The 16,432-nt window shown below is 35.4% G+C and overlaps 1 protein-coding gene across 3 annotated transcripts in view; it reads left to right on the top strand.

Moving 5' to 3' along the window:
* Positions 1–16,432, top strand: part of cpo (couch potato) — a 71,801-nt gene that overhangs the window by 20,207 nt on the left and 35,162 nt on the right. For all 3 annotated transcript variants that reach the window (XM_066734268.1, XM_066734270.1, XM_066734269.1), the window contains exons 2-3: positions 8,723–8,800; positions 14,749–14,802. In XM_066734268.1, the coding sequence (XP_066590365.1) occupies positions 8,723–8,800; positions 14,749–14,802 (132 nt within the window). The remainder of the gene's footprint in view (positions 1–8,722; positions 8,801–14,748; positions 14,803–16,432) is intronic.

A 16,432-nucleotide genomic window follows, 5' to 3' on the forward strand; every position in this document is an offset into this window, starting at 1 on the left:
GTAGTTTTTTAAAAATTGAGATGCAATTTTATCGAAAGTCTTTTAAATCGAAGCCTTCGAATGTCGAATTAAAAGTCTCGTGCGAAAAGATTTGAATTTTGTCGAAAGGATTATTCGCATGCAATTATAAACCAGCATATAGTCAGAGATTTCCTACAGCTATACGAGAAAGAAAAGACTCGGTATGAAGGAAGAAAGAACGCGTTAATGCTCATCAGCTAAATTATAAATTAACCTTCCACGATGCTAAATTACCCTCGTTGATCGAACGAAGCATCCAAGGGAGATGTACAATGAGCCATAAAATAGTGAAAAATTGGCAAATATTTGGCTAGAAAAAAGTATCAAGTTTCGAAGCTCGCATCGCAGTGGGAAAAATGCAGGCGTTTCGTAGTCGCTCCGTTAAAGTTGAATCGCATTTTCAACAGCGTCGAGCCAGGGATTAATATTAATGAACGTCAGGCTTCACAGGGTTTTTGTGAAATATGAGAAGTGCTTCGAAAGCAAAGCGTTGCTCGCCATCTCGAAATTATAACGCATTGAAATCGCTGTGAATTTGCAATTCAACCATCATTTTTCTCAATTTTGGTTTAGATTCGTTAAGGGATGAACACTCGGCGTGTTACAACGTAGAGGATTCAATAGAACGGTTCGCGCAGCGTAATTCTCGCTTTTTCTCCATATAATTTATTGAAGGTGCTGTTTAAGGTGAAGAGTATATTTTGCTGGGAAAAAGTTTTATGAGCGATTTTGCGGGAAGGAGAAATGGCGAGCAGTGGCGAGTATCAATAATAAAGTTGCGCGAGGTCAGAACAATTGTAACGTGCATCGTTGTGGCTGGCTCTATATACATATATATATATATATATATATATATATAACGATGCCTGCTCGCTCGGCCATGTGTCCCGATGCTCACATTCATTTTGCCTCACGATATCCTCTGTAGTTTCAGTATCGCCTATGCCTTTTACTTTCTATTCCCTGCTTTGTACACACAAGCACACACACGCCAGTGTATACGAGCAGAAGCCATTCTGTAACGCACAACCACTACTTTCCAAGAATACAGCTGTTTACAATGACCTTTTCTCATTCTTCGTAACTCGCCTTTATAATTACAACAACAAAAGAATGATGAATTTTATGAAAATTCTTCCTTTTCTCGCGAATTAAACAAAGGTCAAAGGTTGGATTCAAGAAGGTTACACGATTCAAGGATGAAAATATTTCTTAATAATTATAGGAATTAATTGTTACGTGGGTGCGAAAGTTGCAGTTTAAAAGTATTGTTAAGGGGATTGTTCATCTATCGAAATAATGCTTTCATACAGAATTTGTGTATATTTTTAAAAAGCTATTCGCTGTTTTCTTATAATTAATTATGGTTATTAATTAGTGTCTCTAGTAAGGAATTTAATAAGATTCCTATATCACTAGTCAAGATTATCAAGGTTCTAGGCCTATAAGCATTGGATTTTCGACTATTTGCGAAACGATTTTCACAGATTAGCGCAATTTCCAGTAATCAGACAGGATTCTCGCTTGCTCGAATCTGATAAGTCATCGAATCTTGTATGGGTTGGCTGAGAAAGCAGCCTTTGAATGGTCAGGATTCTATAATTAAATTGGTTCTTGATTTTCAAACTGTTTAACCATATATTATCCATTATAACTTGGATTCCATATTATAATTGGAAAGAATCGTAATGATATTTTGCAGCCTCGACAAAAGTTCAATAATTTATATATTATATATGTGTGTGTGTGTGTTTACAAAAATTTAAAGTCGATGCATAATGAATCGTGCGAAGCTTCGGCCTATGGAAATTAATAAATTACATGGAATTGCTCACTCGTAGCAGAGATGAACTCGTTGGTTCCCGCATAAATTAGCGTGCAAAGCGTTAGAAGAGTATGGATAAATGCAAGTTATGGAGAAAAATGAATATGCGATTGCACTTGAGTTATTTATCGGATTAATCGCCCATTGTATATAATGCAATTTGCGTGAGAAAAGTTTGTAGCTGGCATATATATATATATATATATATATATATAGCCGAAGGATAATTCCTCGGAAACGTTGATCAGCTTGATTCGATAGACCGTGCGTCAACGTTTTGATACCGCAGCCACTCAGAATTCAAGTGGCGTGAATCCACTGGGAAGCCGCTAGTGACAATCTACCGTTATCTCGATGCTAATTCTCATTTTTTTATACCAGATCTCATTATTTCAAACTGCGAATTCCTCGAGGAATCATTCGATCAATCCGTGCATGTATATATATAGAATATATAGGAATGTCCGGATGCAACTTTTCCTTTTCCATGCACTGGCGTGGAATCTCGAAATTTTCAAATGGTTCTTACCTTACTTATTTTTTTATTTCAATGATAATTCTAATGTATTTTTATAGCAGATCTCTCATTATTCCAAACTGCGATTTCCTCGAGGAATTATTCGATCATTCGTGGATATATATGTATATGTATATATATATAGGAATGCCCACGTGCACAACTTTTCCACTGGCATGGAATTCTCGAATTTTTAGAATGTTTTTTTTTTTTGATTCAGCCACTTAGCAAGAATTTTCTTTTATCTCATTGTTCCATTATCTCAGTGGTAATTCTATTTTTTGCTGTGCCAGATGTCATTATACACAGCTGCGAATAGACCTAGGAATTATACAATCAATTCTGAAAATATAGGAATGTCCGGATACAGCCTTTGCAATTGCGTAGAATCTCAAGATTGAATCATAGTTTGGTTGTCACTATATATTAGTCCAAATTTTCCTTTATCTCTCGATGCTAATTCTATTTTTCCTATATACTAGATCTCATTATTCCAAGCTACGAATACGTCGAGAAATTATACGATCATATGTGAAAATATAGGAACGTCCAGATGCAAATTTGATCCTGATGTAAAATCTCCATATTTGAAAAGTTTCAACAAATTTTTTCATCTGCAACTGAATTTTATTTTTTTATATCAAATCTCATCATTCCCCATTCCAATACTATGGAAAAATTATAAGAGATCAATAAAATTATGGAGTAAGTTTTTCCTGATCGAATTAGAATGTGACTTTGCATTGGCGTAGGATTTCGATATTTTGGAAATTTCACAACACTTTTTCATTCGCAATCGCGAAAGCGATGAACGTACTTCCGATTGTGTGGGACAAAATAAAATACCGGAACTTGGCTTGGATGAGCCCTGAATCGCTTACAACATGCTACGTTAACGATGCAAACGAATATATATATATATATATATATATATAAATATACATAGAGCATACTCCTTATTCTTGTACAATCACTTTGTATGTAACGACCAACATAAATTTCTTCAGAGATTCTTATCAAATTATGCGTTCTTCGTTTTCTTCTACTTTTGTTATGATTATTATTATTATTCGTGGGTTCTCCCCGTTGCTTCATATTTCTACTAGTGGTTTAGTAAAACCGTCTTATCTCGAAATCGGAATAATTGGCCTCTCGTTGTTTGAGAAAATCTTAAGCTTTTCTAGGAATTCTACAATTTATTTTTTTGTATAATTGAGTTTCCTATAGCTTTACTTACCTGCAGTGGTAGACCACAAATTATTATATACGTAAGCACACATGTATATTTTCTCAAACTTTAATTTCCACTGTGGAGTTTTCAATAATTAATTTAATCACTCTTAAAAAAAATTGAATCCACTTTTTAATAATCTTCTTTTGTTATTTAAACTTGAGCATCTCTCGTAGATTCTTGACTTTTTTATACAAAATTCATAAAATTACATTCAATGAGAATCATGAGATTTATTTAATTAGAGATGGAAGCTTCAATTGTGAATTTACAGAAAAATAGAATTGACAAGAAATTAACGAGTTTTCCACCAAAGGTTTGAAAAATTGAGAGCATTAGCGTCATAACATTATTGCATCTGAGTGCGTTATGACGCACATTTATTCGCTCAACCCTTACTTCCGGTACGCAAATATACACACTTACACTAACTGACACAACAGCTTCATAATTTTATTCGGTGTCTCTGCTGAAACCTGAGGTTTTTTAAACCAATCGAATAAACAAAGCATGCTTTTTCCCAATTAAAAATTCGAATGAAAGAAAAAGATAATTTGTAAGAATAATTGGAAAGATAGTTCACTGTGCAACGTGGAGTCATATCGAAGAATTCTATTTTCAAATTACTTTCCCTCCTGTCTTGTGCCCTGTGCGCTTTTAATATTCAGTAGAATCGTTAGCAATACAGAATAACTCGTAATAGGTGCAATTGATTGAAACTGAATCTTCGGACTGATGTTTCTAGATGGAATTAAAGTTCGTTACTTAATGGAGTACAGCAGTTGGAGACAAGAAGCAGTACAGTATCGATTTCTCGTTATTATTTATATTCCAGTGATGAATCAATTTCTTTTCTAAATGGTTATTCCTTAATTCTTTTATGATAATAAAAATGGTGCAATTGGAAGGGGTAGCAAAATTGAACAATATTTCTTTCCTACAAACTTATCAGGAAATTTTATAAATATACTCGAACGATGGATGAATATTTTTGCAACGATTATTCATTTTGCTATAATAATAATTATAGCGAAATTTAACGAGACACGGCAAATGAACAATTATTTATTCCCCTATAAAGCTGCACGGAGAATAATGAAGAGTCGTGGGAGAAATTAGTAGTCTGCTATATGTGTTCTCATTGCTTACATAATAGCACATTGAGATTAACACGAAAATATGTATTGGTGCAATAACAAATACTGTCATATTTTTATTACATTGATAAATTTTTGTATTTCTCTCCTCTACATTTTTCGTATACACTCCCTTGATTATCTACTGTGTTAGTACACACACATACTCGTATCGAATATCGCGTAACGCGAACAGAAACACAGAGGTTTCCTCGTCGATGCTGTCAACTAGTAATTCAGCAATGAGTCATCGGCTTGGAGGACGCTTACGAGTGCTAAGTTACACGGGACTCGAGCACGAAACAATGGAAACTGTCGACACGGTCAATTGCAAACTCTGGGTGTGAACCCGTTCGTCCGTGATCGATCGTCTCTCGTTAGAAACTAGCGTCTCACCTACTGCAGCCACCTACCAGTCTCATCGCCAAATAGCTTCAATTCCAACGTGGACCAGCCACTCTCCCCATGCTGCAGATATACCTATTTTTCGCGCATCACTTTAAACCTTCTCCCTTATGCAATAGAACGCGCGTTTTATTGCTCAATTTTATTTATTTTTTTCCTCGTTGAAAAAGAACACTATTCAGCGATTGTTAAGAAAAGAATTTTAATTACGTGGAAATTTTTGAGAAATAGCTTCGATTCTAGCAATAGACCAGTGTCATCATCCACCTATTTTTCCCAATCTCCCAACATCTCCCTCATAGCTTTGTCTCGTTTCCTAACTATTCTGTATTCTTTTCATAGTAAACCACTGCATTGTTTCTCACATTAACATTCCCCCATTTTATTTCATGCCTTTTTCTCCCACTAAAACAAACCAGTTCTCGATATAGCAAGAAATTTGTGCACGATGAAAATTCAGGAGAAAAGTTGACTTGAATTTTCCATCAGTGAATTATTTTTTCCGTTAATTTCACGTGCGATTAAAAAAAATCGCAATGTTTTCTTGGAAATCCATAAAGTTGGCGTAATACAAGCGAATAAAGTTAAGTCATCAACGCGTATAAGAGCTAGAACTCACGGCTCTAATTATTTAGCAATTTTATTAATTATATAGCTACTGTTTCTTGTGTGGAATAATTGGACGAACACGTTATCCTAGCATCACCGTTGTTGCTTCGAAGGATTATAGACTTGAGAGTTATACGAGTGGATTTTACACTATATACTATATATATATATATATATAGATTCTTATTACGGTAATAATTATAGTATAAAAGCAAAAGCACACACTCAAGATGCTACAGTGTAAACTTACACATTTCTTACGAGAAACTTTAAAGCTACTTCGTCCCATCCATTAGTATCGTTCACTGCGATTCTCTTTTAGAGTTACACGTTTCTTTAACGACTGCTTTACGATAACGATAACTCCTGGTGTCCTCTCCTCCTCGTCACATTTCTTGAAAAACACAGAAAAAGACAATAGACTGGTATATACAGGGTGTCTTATCAACTCGTGCCAAACCGATAGATTCATATAGAAGAAACTATGTTAAAAATAAAACTTTTATACCATATTTTTGAACTAGCTGTTAATTAAATAGCTATTAACAATTAAAGATTTATTACTGTTTGTAAAACGCTGCAGAAACAACGAGACACAATCGTGACTCGATTCTACCAATAAAAAATCTCGAAAAAATAATGTTTAGCCCTTAATAACTTTTTAATCAAGGACTGTATAAAAAAATCTTATCAGAACTTTATTCCCCAAATAATTCCCTCTGTACGAATCTATACTTTTTGCAAAAACTACAGGAGCACCCTGTACAACTGTATTTAGATAAATAACTAATTTTTTCCCATCCCCTCTTCCTCGAGAATGACGACTTTTGCAGCATGGGTTTCGCGCAAACTTTGTTCCTCTCAGAATGCGAGAATCCACGGCTGACCCTGGCTGAACAGTGTTCTTTTGTCTCTCCGCAGGCAAGGTTTTCTTGATCGAGCGAAATGGTGCACGCGCATCGGTGAAAGCAGGCCGTAATACTCCGCGCAACATTCGCTGAAAGTACTTTCACGTGGACCACTCTGACACGAGCGATAAAAAGAATTCGCTCGTGTAGGAGTGGCGAGGGAAGAAAAAAACTGATGCAAATGCAGCCTGACGCAATCGTGCACGCGAGGCAGCTTCAAGCTTGCTTTTAATTAAAGCTCGCCGAGTTCGAGCATAATAAATACAGTGTAACTCGGTTGGAATGGCAGCATTCTATACACGCCAGGATCTCTTGTGGTGGTGGACGAATTTTCTACGTAGCTCGCTCGATTATTATTGTTGCTTGACAATTTCACTCATTCGTCTTTAGAATTTTTACTTGAAACATTCTTCTCTTATGTTATTAGTTCCACTGAATTTAATCTCTCTCTATTTTTTCATTAAAAATAAAACGTTATCGCTATTAGACTTTATCCCTATACAAAAATTATAAATTCATTGCTATTTATTATGTAATTATAATATTTGTATTGTGTTTTTTGTTGTTGTTGTAAAACTTTGTTTAGTTATAAATGAAGTAGATTAGTGGTTTAATTGTTAATTACGTGTGTATGAGCAGTTTAAAAGTAATTTATACGTTGAAATGTCAAAATATACAAACTGATGATAATTTGATGCTTTTGTTAATGCAAAAGATAGTTATGTATATACATATACGCGTACACCTATTGGAGTGTGACCTATTAAATCGTTTGTCAGTGATTGACGATTCGTTCAATATTCCTGAACAACTTGGTGATTCCTGGGGTGAGCTTAATTATATTAGCGGCTTTAATAGCTTCCGACTTTTACGACCCATCGATGGGAGGAGGCATAGGAGAAATCGTTCGGAGGGTTGGCCAAGCTGCAAAAAATCACGCCAAATTACATCCTTCGATCAAGACCCAAAGTCTCGTGATCGATCCCCTTTTTCGAGGAAACAAAATTCTCCCTTCTTTTCGAGAAGATCGATGAAAATAAGGCAATAGTACTTTTGTACGAGATTCATTTAAAAAGATTTGTAGAGTTTGCAATTTTAGTGAAATCTTTATTTGAATGATTAAAAAAAATTAAAAAGTATAAGTTTCTATTATATGAGTGTCCCACGAACGATGGCCATGCCAATATTACCATCGGATAGGGGACAAAAATCTAAGTAAAAAAGTTGTAAAAACTTTTTTCCTAGCACCCTTAGTTAAAAAGTTATTTGTCATTAAAGATTTTCGATTGCAGTAGCCTTTCTTAAAGAGGAAGATTGTTTAGGTCGCGTTATAAGACCAAAAATGCTAAGATTCTGTGAATTAGAATACTACAAGAAAAACACAAAGCCAAACATCCACTTGAGACTATTGTAATGGTATGTTTATGTTTTGATTGTTTTTATGGCGTTGGCACTGGAAACTGTCGATCGGCCTTGAACCACTTCACAATAGTCTCAAGTGGATGTGTGGCTTTGTGTTTTTCTTGTAGTATTCTAATTCACAGAATCTTAGCATTTTTGGTCTTATAACGCGACCTAAACAATCTTCCTCTTTAAGAAAGGCTACTTTAATTGATAATCTTTAATTCTCCAAATAACTTTTTAACTAAAGGTGCTAGAAAAAAGTTTTTACAACTTTTTTACTCAGATTTTTTTTCCCTATCCGATGGTACTATTGGCATGGCCATCGTTCGTAAGACACCTTGTATATTATATAACTATATATACGAATGGTTATATAACGACGAGTGGGGGGGGGGGGTGGTAAGTTAAAAAGAGTATAGTATAAAGATGATTAGTAAGAGGAAGGATTGTTATAAAAGAGGCGAGTTTCTTTCGATAATTCTCGAATTGGCTATCGACTCAAAGCGAGAAGACGATTTATCCGTGAGCCCCGGAGTGTCTCGGTGCCTGCATCCGCCTTAGACCACCCCATCCAGCTGTCCCAGCGTGTTCCTCGATTCGCTCTCTTCGCCCCCGCCTGCCAATTACCTTAATTAGCACAATTATCGTTGCTTTCTCTCTTTTCAGGTGCGCACCTTGTTCGTGAGCGGCCTGCCGATGGACGCCAAACCGAGGGAGCTGTACCTGCTCTTCAGAGCTTACGAGGTGAGCTCTTTCTACCTTTCTCCCTTTTTGTCTATCTTTCTTCTCGTTTATTAACTTTGAACCTGTATGCATTAAAATTCATCCAGAACTTTCACCCTAAATATATACATATATTTAATTTATTGATTCTAGGAATTTGTTTAATAAATAAAATTTACATGGCTTTCTGTAATTAATTTATAATTTTATAAGTAGACTAGCTTTGTGGATATTCAAAGATGCAAATTTGGTAAAATTTATTTCTTAAGAATTGTTTAGGGTGAAGAAGATAAGTGGTCCACCCTTTATATATTTATACATACATAGAATAGAAAAAATAAGATGAGAGCATTATACCGATCAGTGAGAATCTTATCTTAGTTAGAAGTTGAGAGTAGAAGAGCTGGATAAAAGTGGCTTACTGACCAAGGAAACCTCAGAGTTACACGCTCCACGGAACCGAGTCGCGAGAAATCTCCAAATGGAGCGGGAACAATTTCACCCTCTTTATTCTCTTTTTTTCTTCTTAAAACCTCTTCTTTCCTTCTCTTACTCTCTACTGTACACTCCCCCCCTCCCCCCCTCAATTCCTTTTTATCAAAAGAAAAGAATATCTCTCATACTTTCACAAATCTTAACCTAAATTAATAGCATCTGCGAAGATATTTCATTTGATTCAAACACTCGTTTGCTCTCTTAACATTATTTTTATAAAAAATTTTGTTTAAACAAGTAAAAAGTACAGGAAAATTAAAACTATACAATTTTTAACGATTAGAATCTAAATCTCTCTTACTTTCTCAGCACTATTTTCAAATAAGCTTTTTTATTCCTATAAAAACTACTTTAAAATTCTACAGTCAAGTACCTTGTGAACACGTGCTGAAAATTCTAAGAAAAAGGGGAAAGCGTAGAATTTTTGTATCGATATGAAATTGTCATTTTCTAGATTAATAGCCGTTAAAGAATAATTAAATGGGGAAAGGGAGAAGCTTGGATCGGTTTGATTCGCTCGATTGAATTTGAAGAAGCGAAACTTTTTTGTGATTGGCAGTCGTGGGAAATTTGGCTTATTCTTTCCGTGGAATCGTTCGTCTGGCGCGTCTTACTCTTTTTGCAGTCAGAGAGACTCTCCAATTTCCAGTGAAACGGCCGGCTTGTCGATTGGCAGTTTCTCCCTGGCTGACTGACAGCTACGATCGATCCTTCTTCGATATACTCTACTGTATATATATATACATATATCGATCTGGTCCAAGTCGAAGGAATTTCCGCCAAAAAACAACACCGTTCCGATAACGCGACTCTCGAAAAATAAAACGAAAAGTCCATTCCGGAAAACCGATAACTCGACATTTTCCCGCGGAAAATCTCTTCCAGCCAATTCTCTGCGATTGTTCTTATCGCGCATCACTCGAAATCTTCCTAAATCCCTTTGAAACACTCGATATTCCCATTGATCATTCACATGTCTTTTTTAAATTCACTAATGAATCTGTTTTGATAAAAAAGAAATTATTAAGCGAACGAATACTAAAAACAAATTGTTTTAAGTAGTGAGATACAAAGATTATTTTCCCTCCAGAGGATTTTGTTTCTATTAATATCATTATACATGGAACCACGCTACAATTACGTCAAATTTATTTGGTAAAAGTTGATAATTATGAAAAATCTCAAAGGGACAAATATACAAAGATAATTATCGAATAATAATTGATAAGAAAATAAATAATAAAGAAAAAAAAACAAGTAGAGACAATTTGTTTCAAGTTGGAAACAATGCAAAGATTACTCTCTCTCTCTCTCTCTCTCTCTCTCCCCGGAGGATAATATTTCTAGCAAGCTCGATTTTCGAAATAAGTGCCGAGTTGTCGGAGCTACTGATTGAAAACAAATTTCCATGCTATATAGTTGGGATAGAGAGGTTGAACGAAACTGCAGATTTTTCGTGGAAAGTCAGCCGTCAGCTAAACTATGTAGAGCGTGGAATTTCGTGGAAACTAAAAGCAACTCTCGCGGTGAAGTTTTGAGGCCAATGCAGCCACCAGATTCGCGATTGAAGCAAGAATTTGCATAGCTGGCCGCACATTGTGTCGGTTAGGAATTGTCTTCTCGCGTTTTCCTTTGCTTTGGAATTGCTCGACCGTTTCTCGATGCGAGCAACGCTACTCCAATATCACCCCCCCCCCCCCCCATTCCCCTCCCTCCACAACTAGAATGGTACTCTCTCTCTCTCTCTCACCATCCAATACAACTCTCTGCTCAACGCAAACAAAAAATCATGTACAGTTTTTGAGAAGAAAAAATTATAATTATTGATTTCTGTCTCTATCACTGCTGCTCGTTCCCTTTCTTGCAGAATTTTTCTCCCTTTGGAGATTATATATTTATTGGAGTTGTATACAACAGATATTTCATTGAGTTATTTTAATATAAGAACAACTGCATAAGTATAATTATAATGAATTTTAGTGAAATGTGGTTTTTCTAAAGAAAATCCGGACATTTTATGGGAATTTTTTAAACGAGAGTAGCTACATTGTTAATTATTACGAAATTGAAAAACATATTTACTGTTTAGCCAATTTTTTAAATAAAAATCCAAATGTTTCGTAAAACCTTGTTTCGCGAGGAGATAGCTATACATGGTCAATTATAACGAATTCAGAGAAACATGTTTATCTCTTAGCTATTTTGTAAATAAAAATGAAAAAACATTTTACAGAATTTTATCTCGATTAAGACGAGACTTGAAAAAATATATTTACTTGTTGGACAATGTTTGCAATAAAAATGATCAAGGTATTTCATAAAATTTGTTGAAACGAGAGAAGATAGCTCTAGATAGTCAATTATGACGAAATTCAGAGAACATTCACTGGCACGGAGAAGAGATTTCAGAGCCACCGACAACTTTCGTGAGTTTAATATAAATACCAAGGAACCTCGAGCATAATCCTCTCTTGTTTACGACCAGGAAACATAATTCTTTGGCACGCGCTGTACCACTCTCCTTGCCAAACCGTCCGATGCCTCCCGTACACCCTCCCAAGCATTTTTCACCAATCAACCGATCCGTTCAACTTTGCTGCGCTTCATCGAGTTTTTCCATCAACCATAAATATACATCGATGAGAAATTAGTCAGAGTTTCCCTTTTGAACACACAAATACTCGACGTTGTTTAAACAGTTCCCAGCCATTGAGAGTCAAACGAGGCGAGCTACTGTTTATATCGTAAAATCGCTAATGGACCGCGAATAAAATGTAATTTCTTTTTTTTCCTCGCGCAACGAAGAATCATGCCACGTTGCTACGATGTGGAGGAACTCGATGCATTTCGATAAGTGCACCGAGCTGTGAAAATGTCTGCCAATCGCCAAAAAAGTTGGCGTGCCTGTCACAATCGAATCGAAAGGATATATTTCTAAGACCCATCACGAAATCTCTGAGTAAGACACCATTTTATTCACTCGCACACACACTACGTAACCTGATCCAATCTTACATATACAAAAGTGCACTTTTTCAAATTGCTCAAAATACTCGATGCAAATTTCATCAATCCCTCTCTCTCTTTAACTTTGATATATCTTCTATTTAGTTTAATTAATTAATTATATAAAAACAAGGTGGGGGGGGGGGTGAGAAGAAGAAAAGGAATGATAAGAAATATACGAGATGGTTTAATTCGATCTCGTATATGTGGAGCTATCGAATCCTGACCTATTATAAAAAAAATAGAAGGAGAAGCCAGTTGGGTTGATTACAAGCGAGCGAGCACGGAGATTTGTGGTGGAATTCTTGGAGGCTTTGAGCGCGCGGAAGCGACCGATAAATCTTGATTACCTCGTCGAACCTGTAGTTCGCGAGACGCTCGTCGATTAATTCCCCGTCGAGCACCGAGACTGCACTTGAACCTCTCCGGCACAAAAATATCGACCAATCGTGGTGGCTGCTGATTCAACTCGCATTGCGTCACTGCATGCTTGCTGAATTTTCCCCAGATAACGCCACTTCTCCAGCACCTGTTCATACACGTATAATAGCTGTACACTAATACATTTACCTAAACTTTCTAAAATATTTAATCATGCGTATCAAAGGAATCAGCTGTCTTTGCCTGGATTCTCGCTCGAATATTAATGTCATTCTTTTATTCTATTAAATTATATATTGTTTTACTCTTTCTTCGTCTTTTTTTCTTTTTCTTCAACATTAATTTCTTTAAACAAAGTAAAGATTTTGTTGGAATATTGTTTATTTGTAAGAAAGAGATTTTTTTGCATAGAAATTATCTTGTTTTACCGTGTTTGCTATTTTTCTATCCTGCAAAGTGCAAAGATAGTCTCTCTCTCTCTCTCTTTCTCTATGTAAACAAAGAGGAGGATACAATTGAGATGCAAATATTTTTTTTCGTGTCGAGAATAAAGGCTGAAAAAGCGTGTGCAATTTGAGTACTCGTAGCTAAGCTCTTCAGCTACTATTTGATAAAAGCAAGTACCCGCGGGTTGTTGGTACTACCGCTCCGATTCAAGTTTATCCAACTTTCTAATTTCACTACGCAAGTTTCTTTCCTTGCAAAATTTCATACCTCTTGATTACCTTTCAACGTGCAATATTCTTGCAAACCTGCAGAGTTGCCAACTCGAAAATTTACTTTTCCCTTGCTCGCAACGCGCTGTATCGTTTATAATAATTATGAGCTGTTTTCGTAACGGTAATGAATCAGCAGTCGCGATAAATTCATGAATTAAAATATGCAGATTTTTTTTTAAACAAAAAATATCAATTAACGTAAGAAAATACACCTTTTTAGCCACTTTCAAAAAGGGAAGTAGAGAATAGATGATAAAAATAGAAACTATGGTGATTATTTTGAGAATTAAATTTGTATATGAAAGAAAATGATGCATTGCATGATTCGTAGTTGTGAATTATGAGTCAAAATTTCCTTGTGTGCGTGTGTGTGTAGTACGGTAGTTTGATGCATGACAGTAGTGGGAGAGAAATTTTGAAAAGATTAAAACTGGTTGAAAATTCTGTAGGATTTAGCGAGTGTGTGACATTAACGATTGGAATTGGTGGAGAGGAGGGGTGAGGGGGGGGGGGTAATAATAAAGCGTAGTGAGTTTGAAAACAATGCAGCATTATCGCACCGTGGAGCAATAATTCTGTCGAGTATATTTGGCGAAGCTTGCGACAAATCCAACGGGAGCAAACGACAAAAAACCACAGACTAGCCCTCTAACTATATCGATTATGGCTATATAAATCGATGCGAGTAAATCCCTTGATTCCCTATTGATAATATCCATGACTCCGCTACCATTTAATGACTAGCTCCGTGATAATTAAAGTAAACCTCTGTTAAAATTTAATAATCCCATGGAAAAATGGTTTATTAGGTAAAAAAAATATTTTATATTACAAATTTTCATGCAGAAATGATTGGAAATTATTTTAAAATTTGCAGTAGTTTATTTATTATGTAATTTTAATATTATTATTAGGCCGAATTATTACGATTGGAGATTAGATTACATTTATTCAAATATCCACAAGATGCTGAAAGAATGAGGTTGATCGTATTGATTTATGCAGCAGCTGTACAAATGTGCTTTCCATTTAACTATTATCTGTATTATCTTCTTAATTCCAATCGATTATTAACCCAGTCAGCTGTGGGTAACAATCCCCCTGCAATTAACCGTTTCTGTAGTCAGCAGCAATAACTGGAACGTGACCTAAAACTTCAAATGAATTTATAATAAGATAACTGTTGACGAAGCAAAGAGGGATGAAAAGTCTTTGCTTTCTTTAAACATTGGAAAAATCTAGCGTTAATCGCCAGGTGCTTCCATTGAAATTATACAGCTATTCAATGGACGTTTTATTTATCGCGTTTTGTAGAAGAGTGAAGTAAGAAAATTGCAGCTATTAATTTGATAATTTTTTGTGTTTCAGGGGTACGAGGGGTCGCTGCTAAAAGTCACGAGTAAAAACGGGAAAACAGCATCGGTAAGTGGACATTTCAAGATGGTCGGATCGAAGTTTCATTCAGACAGGGAAAAATGCTGTAAAAGAAAGAAATAGTATTGTGAGTTGTGGCTGTCGAAGAAACAATTGAAAATCAGTAGGTGGGTCGTATAAGGTTGGCATAAAATTTGGAAAATCGTATATATATATATCTGCTAGGAGGGAGAACAATATGAAGCATGCAGCTTACCCTGTTCTCAGTGTAAACGACAGAAAGATGGAAAAACTTGGATGAATCGATGCAAAAGTTTCAATCGAATTTTCGTAGCGTAGACTTGCTTGGAAAATTTGGTCAATTGTTTTCCATTTTATTTATCCCTTTATTCGATCGATACACGCGTTGAGAGCTTTCGAGTTGCAAAAAGCATCGTTCGTACTCTCATATTTCATTGTCTGTTAACCTGGATTCGAAGGGGAACGATCCAATGAGACTGGGGTTTTTATTTAGCACTATTTATGTGCTAATTAATTGCTCTAATTAAGATTTGTCTATTTTTACCAATTCCGAGGGGTGCCTGTCTGCGTTACGTTTAAAATCGAATCAGTAAAAGCATGTGAATTTATTCTTAGAAATATGGGGATACATCTAATTATAAGATTTCATTAATTAGTAGTTTCTTCTGGTAATTAATTAGTTAATTCAAAAATGGACTTTGAAATCTCGTCAATTCTCTGAAATTGAACAGGAGACTCACGTACGACCATTAAAAACATTAACATGTAATGTCATAATTTATAACTCTAATTGCACGTTGCTTAATTACTCCAATTACTATTTTCATACTTTTTCCAATTTCGAAAATAGTACGAGAATGTACTAGGTTTTAAAAAGGTCAATTCACCCACGCGAAAAAAATTCGTTAAAAATATGGATAACAGTAATTGGGAAAAATATTATTTAGTGCTTTACGTTCGCTAATTAATTGCTTCATTCAAAATTTGATTGCTCTGGAATAGATGAAAAAATCGTCGCACACTCGCTAAAAAAACTACGATGCAATATAGCGTTATTCGCTGCTATTTATATTTAAATTAATTTCTTCGATTAAAATTACACAATAACTATGAAAAATTTAAAAAAAAAACATAATTTAAACAAAAAGTGTATTCAGTATCTCAATATAATCCCTCGTCTCTATTACTCAAAGCTAATATTATTATTTCCCACTGCCAAGGATGAAAATAAAAAAGGAGACTTCTGGATGAATAAAAATCTTCGAATGTGAATACATATATATATATATATATATAGGAGAGTTGCAATCGACCCGTATCTGTTTGCTCGGGAGAAAATTTCATTCGTGGTAATGCGAAATAACGCTTATTCTCATTGGACTGGACGTTCGGGCAATAAAATATCACGCGAACGCGTTATTCCTACTGCTAGTGGGATTTCGTACGACTGTCCCGTGGCTTCCAGTATAGTTTTATGTTGATCGAAGTGACGCGAAACGCGACCCGGACGCTAAAATGCGATTTATCGCACGCTCGGGGACCATAAGGGAAGGAGCAAAATTTCTTGCTGTTTTTCCTTTAAGAAAAGAAAGGACAAAAAAAATTGCTTAAATCGAGCACGAATGGCGAGATAATTTGAGAATTTTGCGTGCAACTT

This window comes from Prorops nasuta, unplaced genomic scaffold (genome assembly GCF_024137725.1).
Source record: "Prorops nasuta isolate Cenicafe-Biocafe unplaced genomic scaffold, Cenicafe_Pnas_1.2 PNAS00011, whole genome shotgun sequence".
Lineage (NCBI taxonomy): Eukaryota > Metazoa > Arthropoda > Insecta > Hymenoptera > Bethylidae > Prorops > Prorops nasuta.